General features: G+C 34.6%; 2 protein-coding genes across 2 annotated transcripts; one reads left to right on the forward strand and one right to left on the reverse strand.

The window, feature by feature from the left end:
* Positions 1 to 74: 74 nt before the first annotated feature.
* LOC127799171 (eukaryotic translation initiation factor 6-2) lies at positions 75 to 4,471 on the reverse strand. Its single transcript, XM_052332932.1, has 8 exons — positions 4,367 to 4,471; positions 4,191 to 4,251; positions 3,941 to 4,037; positions 3,757 to 3,842; positions 3,608 to 3,652; positions 1,870 to 2,000; positions 611 to 721; positions 75 to 517 (listed from the first exon to the last, which is right to left on the reverse strand). The coding sequence occupies exons 2-8, from the start codon at positions 4,198 to 4,200 to the stop codon at positions 260 to 262; spliced, it is 738 nt and encodes a 245-aa protein (XP_052188892.1). The 5' UTR covers positions 4,201 to 4,251; positions 4,367 to 4,471; the 3' UTR covers positions 75 to 259.
* Positions 4,472 to 7,646: 3,175 nt separating this feature from the next.
* On the forward strand, positions 7,647 to 18,165 carry LOC127800723 (RNA polymerase I-specific transcription initiation factor rrn3-like). Its single transcript, XM_052335500.1, has 16 exons — positions 7,647 to 7,832; positions 8,619 to 8,794; positions 10,320 to 10,403; positions 10,505 to 10,576; positions 10,659 to 10,730; positions 10,810 to 11,046; positions 12,593 to 12,703; positions 12,784 to 12,888; positions 13,064 to 13,189; positions 13,284 to 13,352; positions 13,536 to 13,642; positions 15,490 to 15,573; positions 15,720 to 15,807; positions 16,171 to 16,290; positions 17,002 to 17,186; positions 17,524 to 18,165. The coding sequence occupies exons 2-16, from the start codon at positions 8,681 to 8,683 to the stop codon at positions 17,852 to 17,854; spliced, it is 1,905 nt and encodes a 634-aa protein (XP_052191460.1). The 5' UTR covers positions 7,647 to 7,832; positions 8,619 to 8,680; the 3' UTR covers positions 17,855 to 18,165.
* Positions 18,166 to 18,393: the final 228 nt, after the last annotated feature.

Raw genomic sequence — 18,393 nt, forward strand, 5'->3', positions numbered from 1 at the left:
TCAAATGTTGTTTATTGTTGTGTAGTTGCTTGTTTCCATTGTCTCCATTCAACCAAGGAGCTATAAAGTGACAATAAAGAACAAAACAGAACCAATATCATTATAATTATGCTCATTCAAAATTAATAATTCATAACTTATAATTAGGTGAATACTACACTCTAATAATTTATACCCCAGAAACAAACAGAAAACTGCGTCTTGTGACAAAGTACTTCAGAAACACGAACAAGACCATTCTTAGAACTACTTCAAGGGCTCAAACATAGGTGTCAATCAATGATTTCCTCATTTCATCAACAATGGCACTAGGTTGGGCTTCTCTCAACTTGAGGACACTCTCAATGACAGACAGTTCTGTTGCTGTAGTGTCCGACCCACAGAATGCCGTCCAGTCATTCACTGTCAAGCCGGCAGCGATCACTTCGCTACCACGGTTTACGGTCCCCGCCACCAAAGGGACCTGAAGAAGGGTTGAAAGTTCATCTAAATCTTCAATGGAAGTATGAGGATGGACCTGCTCCACGCCAAGTTTTAATTAGAAAGAGAACAGAACAAAATGGAAAAAAAAAAAAAAGGTATTGCTATATATTGGGGAAGATTGTCTTACCAAGCCACCTTTATTTGAGAAGGCACAATAGCTACCCACTAGAATGTTACCAGCGATCGTCTGCCTAAAAACTTCCACTCCAAGAACATCAGCAATCAGCTCCTCAGTTTCCTGCAAGTCAACAGAGAAAAGTAAAACATGAGCAGCCTGAATGAAGTCTAGTAACAGATTAACATCAGAAAAATGAGGATCCATTATATGGGTCAGTATTGAGGGTTTAAGATTCCGAGCAATAACTTCAAATGGGTAGCAAATTTACCGAGAACAATTGTTGATCAAACTCTTCTCATCACACTGCAGTTAACACTAAGTTATCCTAAGTATGGATATAGACATGAGTTTTGGGCAATATACAACAGACATCCAGACAGCAATTTCCAAAAAAGTTAATACACAATATATTGGACACATCAAGAAATATATACTCATGTATAATATAAGTGAAATAATAATCATTTATTTATCTTTAAATTAAAAATATATTATAAAGACTATCGATAAATAAGTTCAAAGTTCAGCGCTACAAAACACGTAGATTTGAAAAATCTAGAGTAGTAAGGGGCAATAGATATAATCAACAGTTTTTGTTATTCAGTACTGATTTTCAGCTTGTTCTAAAACTTAAATGTGGCTCTTATCTGTTTAAGTGATTGGCATTGTCTACTATTTGTATGTAGGTAGTGTGTTTGAAGTATCCAAGATGTATCTGGTTTTAAGAATATAAAAAATATAAACACATTTGGATTAGCATCAAGTTACTTCTTCGTAGTAATATAAGGTCGCTCATTTGTGACTGGAAGGTCATGAGTTCAAATTGTCATATAACAACCTTCTTTAAAAAAAGCAAAAAGTTGCAAAACAAAAATGACCCTCCCTCAACCCTTGCAAAGACACCTGATGCACGCTCAGAAGTCAAGGTCAGCTCCATCAAAAAAATTTATTGCTGCTAGAACTAATTTCTCAAACCCACCCCCAAAACAATCCCCCCCCTCAAACAAGGATTTCATCTGCCAAAAGTTAAACACAAGAAAGTGTTATGTTGCATTTGGCAAAGAAGCAGAGCATAACCAACAAATTACAGGTATCTAGTATTAAGTTATTATTACATTACAGGAGCAGGAATAAAGTTTCTGCAGGAAGAAAACAAAAGGGAAAAAATATAACCTTAACCAAACTATACCAATACCTTATTTAAACTAATTAGAAATTGAAACAGAATTCATAAAAGACATTTCTCCCAGGGAAATAGGCAACTTTACCCTGTCGAGATCAGTGTGAGCTAGTGCAACATAGTCATTGCAAGCTATGCAGTTTCCAAGAGCAGATAGTCTCTCTTCAATGCGTTGGACCACCACTTGATCCGGAAGACTGTTTCTCAGGTGTTGAAGTTCTTACATAAGCAAAAATATTTGAAATTTAAGGTCCAATGGTCCTCCGGAAAAAGGCCAACAAATATAATCAACAAGATCACAAAGAATAAAGTTAATTCAGTTCAATAATTATGACAGAAGAATCAATTAAAATATGCACTAGATATTAGCAATGTCATGTAGGGCACGACATTGAAAAGCAATAGCCTCTAAAGGAAGGCATGACAATCATAAACTTATATATTCATAATTGGAAGATGAAAACCATGAAAAAAAAGAAGTTTGAGCTAGTAAAAGACAACCACCACACTCCCGTTTGCATTTAAACTAAAATCGCTAGAGCAATCAATCTACAGACTGTTGCACTTGCCACAAAGGTGATAGCTCGGCACAATTACTTTTCAGAAACAACATAACCTACATCATATCTTTAACTTGAGATAAAGACATATCCATGTTATTTACATCCCAATCCCTTGAAACAAATCTAAGAACCAACCGTAGGGATTTAGCAGGATGTGAGAGGTAAATCCCAAGGGACGGGGGGGAATAATTTGTTTAAAAGCTTAGGAACTACCACATGTAGTTTTAAGTTGTTTCAACCAAATGTGCAATTGCTTGACCACGCAAGATGGATTTCATCCTCCAGCCAAAAAGTGAGTAAATCACTCAACAACAAATCCTTTAAACCATGTGCTCTTTGATGATGATTTTCATCCCTTCTAAGACAGAAGGAATATGAAAATATTGATTGAAGTCAAAGATTACACACAGCTCAGTCACAGCAGTCTGCACAACAATAGTGCACCACCAATATCAACAATAATCACAAGCCATAATCCCGCTGGGGGGGAGTCATCTATATGAATTTTAGATCTCCAATTATCCCTATCCATGGTTATATCCTGTATATGACCATTATATACTGTGTCATTTCTAAGGTTTCCCAATGAGTTTTCTTAGGCCTTCCTCTCCCTCTTTTGCTACACATTTTCTCCATTTCATCCATTCACCTCACAAGTGCTTCCATCAGTTTTCTTTGCACAAGATTAAACCATCTTAATGAAACTCTCTTTATCTTATCTTTAATACGCATCACTCCCAAAATAGTGCACCATTACAACATAAAAGATAAAAGAGCAGTACTTTGTTCTATGATATTTTGTCCAAGATTTCAATGTCCCAAACCGAGGATAAAGTACACAACTTGTTTCACTTTTGCATTTTTAGTCTTTCTATCTCTTTTTCTATTTTTTTTATAAGCAACGAACAATAATTATTTCTCACCAACAAATATGACCTATACATATTGACTTTAGCCATATAGCATAAACAGTATCTGAACTTTATTTGCCGCTATCTAAGTACCCTGTCACAATGACTTGTGCACCTACTCAGGCTTCTGGTAAAGTTCTAAATCAAATTCACAATCTGCAAGTACGTAAAAACTACAGGACTTTCAAAAAGGTCGAAGCCACCACTCCCAACAACTAGTCTAACCTTCAAATAGTTGGAGGAGGTAGCCTGCCTCACCTAGAGAGCTCCTCCAGGATATTGGATGAGTACAATACACATATAATAATTTATTTTTGAATATGAAGGAAAGGTTACAGTATTGCAGCGTTACCTTGGTCAGTAGTGGTATGAGGCAGGAGAAGCCCTTTTTTGTTTCCTGCAATAAAAATCAAATGATTATATTAAGACAGTTACAATAAAGCTCAAGACATCTAAAAAGAAGTGCTTCCATGAAAATATAAGAGAATTCAAAGTCCTGACCAGCACAAAGCCGTCCAATGATCCGAGTGCCTCCAATGGAGGTTTTGACTACAGGGATAACACCTGCCAACTCAGCCTCAAACGTGCTGAAAAAAGGCCAGACATTAAACTTCTAGCTCCTTTTTGTAAGCCATAGACAGAACAAGACAAGATTCAAAAACACAATCCCAACACATAAAGAAACCTGTAAAAGCTTTCGGAACCTCCAATAGCAACGAGACAGTATGCATTGGTCAGCTTCGAGAAAACCCCAACTTCACAGGAGTTCTCAAATTGAAGTCCTGCACCAAACGCATCCACAATTCAACCAAGCACATAGAGAACGAAATTATTCGCAATAAACACGAGAAAACATAAATTTGTACCCAAAACAAATTGTATAGGCAGTTATTGTTATATGGATAGATACATATCAAACGGTGTAAGCAACTTACTAGTTGCCATGATAATAAGAAAACGAACCCAACAAAGGCGGGAGACACGGAATAACAGGATCTGCAAACACAGTCAACCAAACGAATTAACAATAGGGAATCAAAACAAATGCAGAAGCTGTTAACTGAACATGTGCAATGGATACACACATACATATCCTCCATACACAGATTACCTGGAAGACGATGACTTGCAGATTAGGTTTGAAACCACAGCGTCGCGTTGACAATCTCCAATTAGGGCTCCTATAATGCGTTAGGGTTCTATGACGGGAGAACCCAATATCAATCTGATTTTGGGGAAAATTACACTAATCACCCAGAACTTCGCCAAAAATACATATAATACCCTTCCAGTTTTGATAATAAAAGCTTTGGGTTTTTAGTTTTGAATTTATTTTTAATTTTGTGTTTTAAAATTTTTAAAAATATATTATTTTTTTTATTTTGAAAAATTATTACTTAAAACATAAAATTAAAAAACATATTTACTTTAAAAATTTTAAAAATAAATATTTTATAATATTTTACTCAATAAATTTGATTATTAAATAATAAAATTAACTCTTTTTATTTAAATTTTACTATTAAAATAAAATAATAAAATTAATTAATGAATTGTTCACATACATCTTAGCTAGAATTTATATTGAATTATACATTTAATAATATATTATATATTATCTTATATTTTTAATTATAATATAGATATACTATATTTTTAAAATTTTAAATAAATATATAAATTTATTTTCAAATTTTAAAATAAATGTTTCTTCTTATTTTTTATTTACTTTTTTTCTTTTCTTTATTTATCTTTGATTCTTCTATTCTCCGATACCTCGCATCTTCTTTGTCACTAGCAGCTATCGCCAACTAAAGATTCACATGATTAGAGTCTATTATTAGAAACTTCAAATCAAATAGGTTAACATACACAAAAATAGCCTAGATGTAACAGTTTAATTTTTGTATATTTAATTTTTTATTTTCAGGCACAAAATGAAAAATGCATTGCCTATCGTGATTGGCTACCGTGGGCGATCGTTTCCAGGGATTAAAGACAACCACCCGACACCCAAGGATCCATCAACCAACGTGTCCAAAAACTAACAAAATCCAATAGCCAAATTTTCTTATATTTAAGCTTAAATATTCAACCAAACCTAACACCCTATGGTATGTGATTTTCGGCCACGAAATTAACCACCCGACACCCAAGAGCCCATCAACTAACATATCTAAAAACAAGCAAGAGAATGAAGATGAGATAAAAGACAAGGGACAAAACCAACAAGATCGAATGGCAGATGCGGTCGATGGTGGTGATAGCAATAGTAGTGGCGAGCGCAGTCGACGATGGCGCGTGGCGATGATAGAGATGAAAGACATGGTCAATAGGAGAGGCTTGAGAATGAATGGAATATAGGAGAAATGAGAAAACATAAGATAATAACTGAGAAATACAATAGATCTGTGAGATTTGGGGATGCGGGGGGAGTATTTTGAGCGTTTTGGCATTTTCAACGTATTTTAGCTAAAAACACCCAATTGTTTTTGGTTTCCTTTACAAACAAATTTCTTATTTTTAAAAATGCATATTTTAAAATAGCAAAATAAATGGGTTTTTAGTATTTTAAAAAACTGAAAATTCAAAACGGGCTTAAAACAATAAAGATAATGCGTTTTATATTTTATTTTTGTGTTCAATTTATTTTTGTTTAAAAATAATAATTATTATATTATTAAACAATATGATTTATTTTTTGATTGCCAATATCCAAAGTTATGAATAAATGATATTTTTTTTAAATTATTGTGTTTATAATTAAATTATTTTAAAAAATATATAATTTAATTTTACATTATACTAAACAAACACAAATTGATAACTTTGACAATAATTAAATTTACTGAATCCTTAAATTATGATGCTTAGAAATGTCTCGGAAATGTTGTTTTGATATTTTTGAAATGTTTTCTGTATCAAAATGTCTATAAATACTAAAAAATATATATATTTTTATAATTTTAAAAATATTTTAAGCCCATTTGGTAATATTAAAAAATACCTCCAATTTTCATTTTGTATGTGTTTTCCATTTTAACCCTTAAATATATCTAAAATAGCCTTCAATTTAATATTTGTTATTTCGAATAAAGTTTGATTATTTTGGCTTTGCTTTTATTAATTTATGTCATTTTAGTTAAATTATTTATAATGAAAAAAAAGAATTGAAAGTGAAAATAAACAAGCGATCCCATTATCCAATTCATGCAAAAGACGATGTATGCCAAACTTATGGCTTGTTTGGTAAAGCAGTTTGACCGCTTAATAGTTTATAAGTTATTAAGAAAAATTGGTGAGTGTTTGAGCTAGCTTAAACGTTGTGGCAACAACTTTTGGCAAGAGCTATTGGAAGATAATTTTTGCAAAAAACTACTTATTTAGAAGCTAGGTTGACCAAGCATTTTATTATTTTATCTTCATATTTTTGCTAATGTCTAGTCATGTTATATTCTTTAACCTCTGTCTCCCACCTTCTTATTATTCTTTAACTATTTCAGTTGTCGTTGTCAACCATTGCTGTCGCCCCCACCAGCTATTTATTGCTGGTAATCACCCTCATTGGCAGCATCAACCATCGTTTCCCCGCCATTGCTCCCATCATCTCCTCGGTTGTAAGAGTTTGACCGTTGCCCATCATCTTCTCCGTCGCCTCATCGGCTGCTACCCATCGCCGTCCATGCTTCGCCTTATTTCCTTCTTACTATCGTGTCGTTTATGTGTATATATATATATGTAACAATAGTAACACATAATAATATATATTGATAATAATATATATTGTTGTTATATAACATATATAATAATATTATATTAATATATTTTTAATAATTATGTATAATTTATTAACATTTAATTATAAAATTTTATATTATTCAACAACATCTTTATTTTCGTCTTTTTATCAAGTTTGTAATAGTTTATCAAATTTTTCAAACCAAACATATAACTATTAACTGATAATTATTAATTGATAATAGTTTAAACACTACCTAACTTAAACACTATAACCAGCTTAAACACTAGTTTAAAAGTTATAAAATAAAGAGCCAATATCTGTTATCCCGTCCAGCCAATAAGAAACAGTCACATCACCCATTTTTAAATAGTAATTTTTGCTATGTTTTATAATCAACATAATAACATATATAAATCAACATATATTTCATTTATAATTTTTTTTGTTTGATTTTATAACTTTTTTTTGTAAAAATTATTATTTAAAAATGGTGATGCGGCTGTTTCTCATTGGCTGGACAGAGAAGGACAGCAAAATGGGAGAGATCCTGGCTCCAAAATAAAAGCCTTGCCAAACTAAGCCTTAACCTGAGTTAGAAGTATAACCCTACTGAGGGGTTAGGGTTTGGGCTGAAAAGTTTTTAACGCCTTGGCGCATACCCCTCCCTTCGGTCTGGCGGCGCGCGCGCGAGAGAGAGAGGCTCCGGCCAGCTCGGGCCTCACCGTAAGACAACGCCGTCCAGACTCAGACTCAGCTCCTGCGAGCTCCGGCTTTAGCGTAAGGCAACGCTGTCCAGACTCAGACTGAGCTTCTCTCTGTTTTCAGTCCTTTGATCGTAAGCTCTGTCTCTCTCTTTCTCTGTATGGACGTATATTCATGCATGTGTGTATTAATTAGTTATAGACATGTATTAAGCGGAGTGCACGGAGTCTTTATTGATATGTGGATTACGATAGGTAAGTCTATCGAACTCGGTTGCTAGACTTCTGAAAAATTCTCCCTACTTAGGGGCGTAGTAGTTGAAATTGAGCTAATCTCAATGTTGTAATCTGATAATTATCGGATAAGTTAGTTTTAATATTCTAGAATGGTTTCAACTTCTAGGATTAATAATTATGCTTGGAATTTCGTGTATTTGGAGCTTTTTTGGGAAATTTTCCTTTTTACCACGAGTATCCTGAAGCACTTTGACGAAGCTTGCTCGTGTATCGAGTTTAAAAGGCTCGTATGGATTAGTTCATTACATAGGAAATTTACCTTAAAACATATTTTGGATACGGTTTTTACTTATTTTTAAGCTTGACTTGAATTTAGTTCGCTAAGTTTATAAGCACTATAGTAATAAGTTAGTTAATCTTGGCTCTTAATTTGGGCTTGTTTAAGATTGTGTGGATTGGAGCAAGTATCAACCTTTGCTTATGACCTAAGCTCGTAAGATTTAACTTGACATAGGAACAACTTACTTGAGCAGAACCTGTGATCTAAGTTTGCTTTAAGATTTTACTCTACATACCAAGCTTGAATGCATTTGAATTTGTTAATTTTCTAGCCAAGCTTGAATAACCTGCTACCTGGCTTGGTTTTCATATTAATGGTTAACCATGAATTTCCAATTATGCAGGTTGAGTTAATAAATTTACTTCTTCTGGTCCCCGTGGAGCATTGCATATAATTGCTGAGACCATGGGAGTGGAATTAGCAACAGAGAAGGCAGTGTTTGTTCAAATGGAAGACGTCAATTTCACTGATTCAGAGTTGGTATGTCATGTGCGAAATGCCCTTCTATCAGTTAGCCTGGTAAGCATTCTGGAAACTAAGGATTATTGCTTGAGTTAGTTGCACTTTATTGGTCAAACCTCTTGTCACTATCATGAAATTTTCGTGTAAAGACCAATTGGGATGTGAGATGCAAATATGTACATAACCATGTTTATTTTTGGTTTTGTTCTAAAAAAGGTGATAAATTAGGGGTGGATTTATATATGTTATTGTTATATTTCAAGTTATTTTCTATAGTTATTTATTTATTTTTGACAACTAGATATTGGAAAACACATTTCAAGGAGCAACTTGGGATATGTTTTTTGCAGATGATATTATCTTGAAAAATGAGGCAATAGAAAACATATAAACTTCAAATGAGGAGAAAAACCTTAGAATCCAAAAGTTTTAAACTAAGTAGGCTAAAAACTGAGTATGTGGAATGTAAGTAAAAATATAAGTGTGAATTATATTCTTGTGAAACTTGGAGATGGTGTTTTTCCAAAAAAAAAAAAAAAAAAAATCAATTGTTCAAAAAGAAGGGTGAGAATATAGAGGATATTACTCATAGAATAAAGACATGATGTTTAAATAGGAGAAGTGCATCTAGTATTTTATACAATCATAAAAGTTCTTAAACCTATAATGGAAGTTATGTCAAATGACTATAAGACCATTTTTGTTGTATGGCTCAAAATGTTGGGCAGTTATACAATCATAAAAGTTCTTAAACCTATAATGGAAGTTATGTCAAATGACTATAAGACCATTTTTGTTGTATGGCTCAAAATGTTGGGCAGTTAATTTCCAATATGTACAATGAGCATAATTGGGATGAGAACATCTCAGTAGATTTGCGGCCATGTAAGAAAAAACAATAAAATATGAAATTATACATAAAATGGGAGAAATTTGTAGCAGACAGGAAAAGGAAGACCAAAGGCAATTTGGCAGGAAACTCCTTAGACATGACATAGGATATAGTGGAGTTACAAAAGTTATGACCATGAATAAAATTGGTTGGAGATCTAAAATTGATGTAGCCAACCCAAAAGGCATGTAATTGTTGTTGTTAAATTAGATATCAAATGAAATTATATTATTTAGCATATTGTTTCTTGAAATTAATTATGCAAGAAAATATCTGCAGGATAATAATAGTGAATTTTTTCCTCAAATTTTTAGCCACAACCTTACTATCAGCATATTTGTGTTTTTTATGTATGTTCTTTTCCCTTTCTTAAGAGAGCATATAAGAGAATTAATGTGAAAAATTTCTGGATTGCTAGCATTATAAATCCTCTGTTTCAGAAATAAACCATACTATGTTTCAAGACTTGCGTACCAATTCATAATATCATTGAGTACTAGCATTTCTGTAATGTAGGAGTAAAGAACTGATATTTCTGAAAATAAAAACAAATTTAAACTATCATTGGGCTTCATTTCACATATTGAGTGTATATAAAGTGATCAATTTACACTTTTAATGTGAAAACGCATTCTACTTAGTTTATGCCAAAGGTTTAACAAATGTATAAAACTGAAACTTGTGGCATAGGGTGACTCCGAGAGTTATAACCAGCTAATTGGGGTTCTCCACCACAGAGAAAGTCTTACCCTGGATGAGGTGGCACTTCTCGTGGTATGTAGCCATGACCAAATTTTGTGAAAAGTAATTTTAGATTTTTATTTCATCGAGTATATTGCACTATTGTTTCATTTTGGCAATTTCTTGCTTTGCAGACAAGTCTAAAGGCATTGTCGGGCGCAGTTTCTTGTATTGATAATGTTCAACATGAGTCTCTTCTTTCTTCTGTAAGTTGCTGTTGCATGAGATTGACTCCTTCGTGTATTTTATCCATTGACTACTATAAACTCTGACATGGGTGCTATTCAGATATTTGGAATGAGCATGTGGAACTATGAGCCTGACGTCATGGATGCATTGATTGAACTAATAACATCCTTGGTATGTGGATACCATACATTACAAGCAGGGTTATTTGGTGGATTTATCTTGATTATGTTTTGTTTATTGAATTGTATAGGCAGCTTCCAGCGGAAAATACGTTGATTCATGCTTGGAAATGCTTATAAGCAATTTTATGCCTCCACATTCTTTCACAGAATTGCTGAAGCAGCCATGTGGTGTTGCAAGAAAAAGTCAAGTTCTTTATCGCATCCATTCTGCGCTGAAAGATATTACTGATCTAGTGCCTCTTGCACCTTTGAGACTGTTGCCAATAGTTCTCCAGAGAATGCCGAATGTTTACAATAAGGAACCTGTGAGTTTCAGATAATGCTGTCAAACTTTAATTTTAAATGGTCTGTGCTACTAAATCTGTTATATATTGTTTCATGTTGCTTTTGCATGCCATGTTTTGGCAAGAGCATGCAAGCAGTGTTTACAAAAGCACAAGTAGAATCAGGTTGATTGTGTGGTAAGTTGGTAACCGTTGAGGCAGCATTCTGTTTGGTTGGGTGTTCATATCAAAAAAATATAAAATACTCTTTTGGTGCATTTCTCAATCAATCCGTAACTTCTCACTTTGCACATGTTTTGGTTTATGTATTTAATGCCCTGGTCATGTCATGCAAATTATATACTTGTATCTTTAAGATGTCATGGTTATCTACACATGTATCTTTTGTGGGCTCTTTTTCCACTTCTATATGTACTGACTTCATTGGATATGACGAGAGTAAAGTAAAGGTCTTTCATTTTGTCCAACCTTGTATCCGTATTGGAGACTATTGGACAAATGGATCCTCTAATTCTTGATGACAATTGTAGAAAATCAATGCCACATTTTATATTAAAGGGACTATTTCAAGCCTCCCTTATAGAGTAAGAGTTTCACTTTTCCTCCAAATAGTAGACCCTAAATAGTCACAAACATTTCACTCCAGTCTGCTTTGGCACATTGCAACAGCTAGATAGTTGATAACATGCATGGTTGAGGTATCATAAGCATGCTAAGGACATTTGATGGTGCTCTGAAAAACAAAAACTGATGTTTGGTTGTCTATTTTTTCTTTTAAAAAAAAAAGGTCAAACATTTTAGAAATATTTGACAAAAATGGATGCATGAGAGTGTTCGTTTTTCATTTCTTTTGTCTTCCCCCACCTGACCTTGAACCCCTCCAATTTATGTTTTTCTCTCCCAATCTTGTTGTCCTACTTTCTTTCTGTTCTTATTTTCTTCTTCCTCTCTTAGCATAGTGGAATTCCAAATTGCATCCATACCCTTCTTTCTTTTTCTTCTTTTTTTCCAAATGGAACCTTTGGCTAGATTTGGGTTTGATTGACCTGGATTTGGGTTCGGTATAGCTAGATTTTGCTTTGCCAAATATCTACTTGGCTAAACTGAATCTAGAAAGGAGGATGAGAGGAGGGAAGGAGAGGAGAAGAGAAGATGAAGAAGAAAGACCCACCATCTAAACCCAGAACTGGGGACTGACTGGGAAGCCAACTGGAAAAGAATGGCAAGAAAGTAAAAATGTTTCTATGTCAACGGTGTTTTTGTCCATATCAAATTAATTGTTATGTATATTTAATCATTAGCTCGCCTGCTGGAAAAGGACAAAAAAAGTAAACTGCTAAGGGCATTTTTGTTAATATCAAGTTAATTATTACATATATTTAATCATTAGATAGAGTAACAAAAATATTTATCGAACACCATATTTAGTTTTCATTTTCATATTCTTAGGAAACTGATAACAGGAAAACTAGCAGCTCTGTCAAATGGTTTATTTGTAAGGATGTTTGTTGCCCTTTTCTGACTCTGACTGATCTGTCTCTTTTCATATATCTTTTTGCTTTTGTAGTTAATTGTTGCATATGTTGAGAACATGTTAAGATTGGAGAGTGGTGCCATGGGAGAACTTGTTGGGAGCATGATGCTTATAGCAGTGGTGGACAGGCTTATAGATTTGGATGTGAGTTGTCTAAAGCTTCTTAACAAATTGCTGTGACGGCTGAACTTATCCCCTTAAATTCGACATTGTATTTCTTACAGGTGGAGATAGAATGGGAGGATATTTTGCAGGATGATTCTTGTAAAAGCATTTTTGAGATGGAACTGGAGGATATGGAAGACACGATAGATGAGGAAGATGCAATGGTGTGTCTGTTTAAGTTTTACCAATTTACCTTTCTATTTGCTTTTAGCTATTTTTCTGCCCTGCAAAATATATTTAGCTGGTCTCGCTACAGGTTGATATGTTAATTTAAGTTCTATTACCCATGTGATTTCTAGCCAGCCTGACCTAATATAACAATTCAAATCTCTCATTCAGCTTCAAAGAGAATCTTCAAGTGGCAGGAGTCTTAGGGGAAATGTTGTTGCTGAAAAATTAGATAGCTTGTTGGTGCTTATGTTTGAGCATCTGAAATCTTGTAAGGATGCTGGGCGTTTGAATAAGGTGGCCTCTGCTATCACTTAATTGAAAATGTTATATTTAGCTGTCTTTCTTTTCAGTATGGTATTTATTTCTTTCTCTGTAATGCCATGATTAGGTATTTGAAACTCTTCTTCAGTCATTTGAGGTTACTGTCCTGAGTGCGTACAAGTCAAAGTTTGCCCAGGTATTTTTTTTCTGAATCTTTCATAGAAATATGATTTACATATCTGTGATATTATTAGTATGTCTGGGTTTCCTTGCTCCATTGTATTCATGATCTTATCTGCCAGTATTACTTTATGAATTGATTTCGGTAAACCAGTGTTTACATTTTCTTCATGTAATTTTTTTATTTAAATTTGTGCAGTTTGTCACGTTCTATGCCTGTTCCCTCGACCCTGAAAATTGTGGCATGAGATTTGCTGATGCCCTCTCAGATATTTTCACAGGCAGTGCATGCCCCCCTGTCAAGAGGTATTGAATAAGATATTTAGTTTTAGGGTAATTTACTTATAAAATACCAAACTTGACACGATTATCAATTTTATGACGAACTTCAAAAATTATCAACTCTATACTGAACTTGCAAATCTACACCAAACTTCAAAAAATTATCTAATTGATGGTAACAAGAGCAGTTGAAGTGGCAGTTTGTTTCTCACAGACCCGCCGTCAAATATGAGCTTCGGACTAGGATTCTTTACACTAGGTGTGGTTGGCAACTTAATGCAACCTTTCTCCATCCCAGCTTGGTGGGCAGTTTGTGATAAGGAGTAATACCTTAAACACTAAAACTGTTGGGGGATTATTCAATCCACAGACATAGCTAGACATATAGTGTTATAAACAAAGATATAACACTAGTTCTGATAAGGCACAACTCAACTTTGCATGAGGTACACAGAGGCATGCACCTCTGCTAGAACGAGGCAAGGCGCCCTTTTCAAGCCCTTGCCTGGGCACAGAGGTAGGGATGTAAATGGGGCCCCAATTGACCCCATTTACATACTTGTTTTGATACATTTTCAAATAAGCCTTATATACCTATATTTCATTTTTATGCTTATTTTAATTTCGAAGGGGTCATTGGGGACTCATTTACATCTTTACGTGGAGGCATGCCCCTTTTACACTTTGTGGATATAAGATATAAGCCTCTTTGTTTGGGTTTAAGTCGTTAAAACTTGAAAACAATCTAAGCGTCTCTAGTTGACTGCAACAAAGAAACCCTAATCAATTGTAAATAAAAGCTCCAAAGGAACACTTCAGTTGACTTCATCAATTGTCAAGAGCTTCAGCCTTTGGGTAACTTGTTTTTTATTTGTCTGAAGGCATCAGCTTTGATTTGCCATCTTTGCTTCCTCTTTTAGTCAAGACAAAACACATGTTTCTTATAGATCTATGAGAGAGGATCCTACAGAGGCTGATCAGTGGTCCATCAGACTCATCATGGACCGAGAGAGTTGAACGTGTGAGGTTCACATGCAGAAGAAGCTTTCGCATGTTGGGGTGCGTGGCCATTCATCTAGTGACTTGGTCTTCGCTGGGAGTGTTACCGCGGCAGGCACACACATCAGTGGCTAGTTCTGGGGACCTGTTAGGCTATTTCTCTCTCGCAAGTTCTCTCTCTTGGTGCTCCTTCTTTCTCTCTTGCTACTTGATGTTTCATAGTCCACTGAGTTGGTTTACAAGCTTCTTTGTTTATTTTTTAAATAATGTATTTTAAATTTATTTAAATTGTGTTTTTATTTCATTTGTTTAAATTTATTTTACACTCTTACCATACATAGAGTTCTTTCTTATTTATTTAAATTTATTTTTCTAGATACTGTATTTTAATTTTTTAATTAATGCACCTCTAGGTGTTTGTCTGTTACTTTTTTTTATGTTATTATGGAACAAATTTTTTTATTTATTTTTTATAACATTTAGGAAATTTGTTATTCGTGATTTTATGATTTTGCATTTAACTGTTTATAATAATAAAATAAAAATAATGATATCTTATTATTTTATACACATTTTAAATAAATGTGTCTCGCGTCTATGAGGCACTTACCTGTGCCTCGTGCCTCACTCCAAGCACCCTTTTAGCCATAGTATGCTTTGCGACTTTGATGACTATGGATATAACCAGCATTATAATTGTTTGTACTGTTTGGGTACAACTTTGAATTTTTCCTTGTTGTGTTGAACCCTTATTGTGATGTTCTCTTTGCATAAGGTTGCAATTAAATCCATAGGGCAAATCATTTCAAGTTCTCAGCTTTTGTTGTTTCTTTCATGCATATGGTTCTTATTCTTCTATTGGTTCTGTGCAGGATGAGTGCAGTGGCTTATCTTGCTAGTTATTTGTCTCGTGCAAAGTTCCTTTCAGTGTCTTTTGTCATTAAGATATTGCAAAGGTTGCCTATTAGTTCCATATCCACTTGATGTTGGTTCTTGTTAATTGAAATAAGGAAGAGGAAAAGTGATTCTGATGACATGCTTCTTTTATTTTCCTTTATTATGACTTTTTTTTTTGGGGGGGGGGGGGGGTGGGTGGGTTCAGGTTAGTCAGCTGGTGTTGGAAATACACAGAGGATGAAGTCAGCAATATCAACCCAAAAGCTCACAGAGTTTTCTATTCTGGGTGCCAGGTATATTATGCTCTTATATTCTCATGGAAAAGGAAGATTGAAATAGCTATGTTGCATCAGTACTGGGATGGAATTTTTTGACTGATTGAAATTCTTTGGGTTTTTAAATGGAATTACTAAGGCTTGTGATTGTTGTTGTTCCCTACCCTTTTTGAAAAATAAAACAGCTGGATGGTAAATAAATGTTCAACTTACTTTCTGATGTCTGCCTGGCATTTTTTCGGGTCAGCTCTGGTAGTTGTGGTTGTGGTTGAGTGCATATGTTTTTGGTGCTGTATTTAGATTTTGCTATGACATGGTGTCTTATGATAGCTTTCTTTAGGATGAATTTTGAGACAGTTCTGTTAACTTGCTCTATTGCAGGCTATCATGTATGTGCTTTGTTTTCATATGCGATCAGTTATGGATATTCCTCGTCTCAAGTCCCAACTTTTTCTTATGCCTTTAGAGGCAATCTTGAAGCATCCACTGAGCCCCTTGAAGGTGAATCTTCTTTTCTGTCTTCTGAGAAGGATCTCAAAATTGTAAATGCACTTGGCACTTATGTTGGAACGCCATCACATTGTTTTGACCAAGGCCATATGAGTTCATGGTCATGCCAATCATTTAGCATCTGTTTAGTTGTGAAAAATGATTTCCAGTTTGCCATCTCCAATTTTCTATAAAATCTCTAGTTTTCGTTTTCCATAGAAAATATAAAAAATGTGTTCAAATGTTAGAAATACAGTAATCTAATTTCTAATCTAAAAAATTAGAACATATGTTCAGAAAATGGAGAGATTGGGGAAACTTGTGTAAATTGTGTGAGAGAGAGATGGAGATGATTTCGGAAATTTTTTATGGAAAACTGCATTTTTTTAATCTTCAAATTAGAAAGGAAAATTTGAAAAGCTCATTTTAGAAGTTTTCCAGGTTCAATACGATTTTGGAGAAATTCATTTTTTTCAAATCTCCTGTTTTTATTTGGGGATTCTTTGTATTTGAACAAATTTTCTAATTTTTCATTTTCTGTGGAGTATTGTTCTGGAAAACTGGGTCTGTTATTCACAACACCACAACCCCTTGGTAATTTTATGTCTGCTTGGTCTCATATGTTTACTTCAATAACAAGTCGCATGCCTGCATTGGTCATTGTTGACAATTTGAAATGCTTGCTTATGGGAAAACAACCTTACTCCTTTGTCTTCTGAACAGGTGTGCCTGCCATCCATTGTACAGGAATTTCTCCGGCAGGCAAGAGCAGCTCGTCTGTTCACTGTCTCAGAGACCTTTGTCTTCAACGACCTACTGGAATCTGAACTTTCCAGAGCTTTTGGAGGGATGGAAAGGCTTGATATGTTCTTCCCGTTTGACCCCTACTTGTTGAAGAAATCTGATAGGTACTTCTAAGTCTCTCACTTTAAATGGTTTAGAAGGAACAATTTTTTTATCATACCTTACATTAGGAACTGGATGCAAGTAATTCTTCTTACAAGACCAAAATTTAGTACTTAAGACCATAATTGACCTGAAGCTCAAAATTTGAGAGTTTCAATTCCTCCACCTCGTTAATTATTTTTCAGGGAAAGAGTCTGGGAAAACTATTTTAGCAGCCTGGATCAATAGCCCATGTCATACAGATTGCTTTGGCTCTTGTAATAATTCCCTGGGTAGTTTTTTCTCTGTTCTTCTGTGTAATGCATGTTCTAAAAGGCGGGTGTTTGTTTTATTATGTAGGTTCATCCGACCAAACTTTGTATACTGGTCAGTTGTTAGAACAACATATGATGAGGAGGACGATGACGACGAAGATGGAGGTAGCAGTGATGAAGATTTTGACGATTTTATAGATTGCAAGCGGGAGAACACTGCACGGGATTGGGATGCAATGGCTGGGAGTTTCGAGGAGCATGAAATTGATCTTGACGAATTTGACCATTCATTGAATAAAATGTCCATCACACCCAATAATTCATTAAGTCATCGATTTGGAGGTCGTGAATTGCATGGTGGTGCCACGCGGATGCCCTCAAGAATCAGGCCGTCCACTAGTCCAGAATCCTTGTGACAGCACAAAAATGCTCTTACCTTCTCTTCTAAGAGATCAATTAAGAAAATCCCTTACTGTGGTTGGAGGGGATCACCAAAAGCTCGAATGCCGCGGCAGAGCTGTCCCAAGATTATAGTGGTAACCGTGCTAGGCCTGACATACCGGTCACGTTGCAGAGTAGTATTAGATTTGTATTTCAACCAAGTGATTAAGTTTTGTTTTGTTTTTGTGTGTGTATTTGTGCACTTAACCGTAATGATGTGTAATATTAATGAGGGTATGGGTCTACACGACAAAATATGAATATGATTACTATTCTTTCCATGTTATGGAAGCTAGTCCAAATATCCAATCTGGTCGGGCATTGCTAGCTCTACAAGGCCCTTTCGTTTATTATCTTTTTGCTTTTTTGCTTCCTTTTCTTAGCATTCCTCCTCTAGTCAGGTTTTAAATATATATACAATTCTTTGATTACTTCCGCAAACATGCCCAGTGACTATATATTGCCTACTTGAGGGCCCCTTGAAGTTTGGAACAGGTACATAAGGAGAATTACT

This window comes from Diospyros lotus, chromosome 4 (genome assembly GCF_014633365.1).
Source record: "Diospyros lotus cultivar Yz01 chromosome 4, ASM1463336v1, whole genome shotgun sequence".
NCBI classification, from domain to species: domain Eukaryota; kingdom Viridiplantae; phylum Streptophyta; class Magnoliopsida; order Ericales; family Ebenaceae; genus Diospyros; species Diospyros lotus.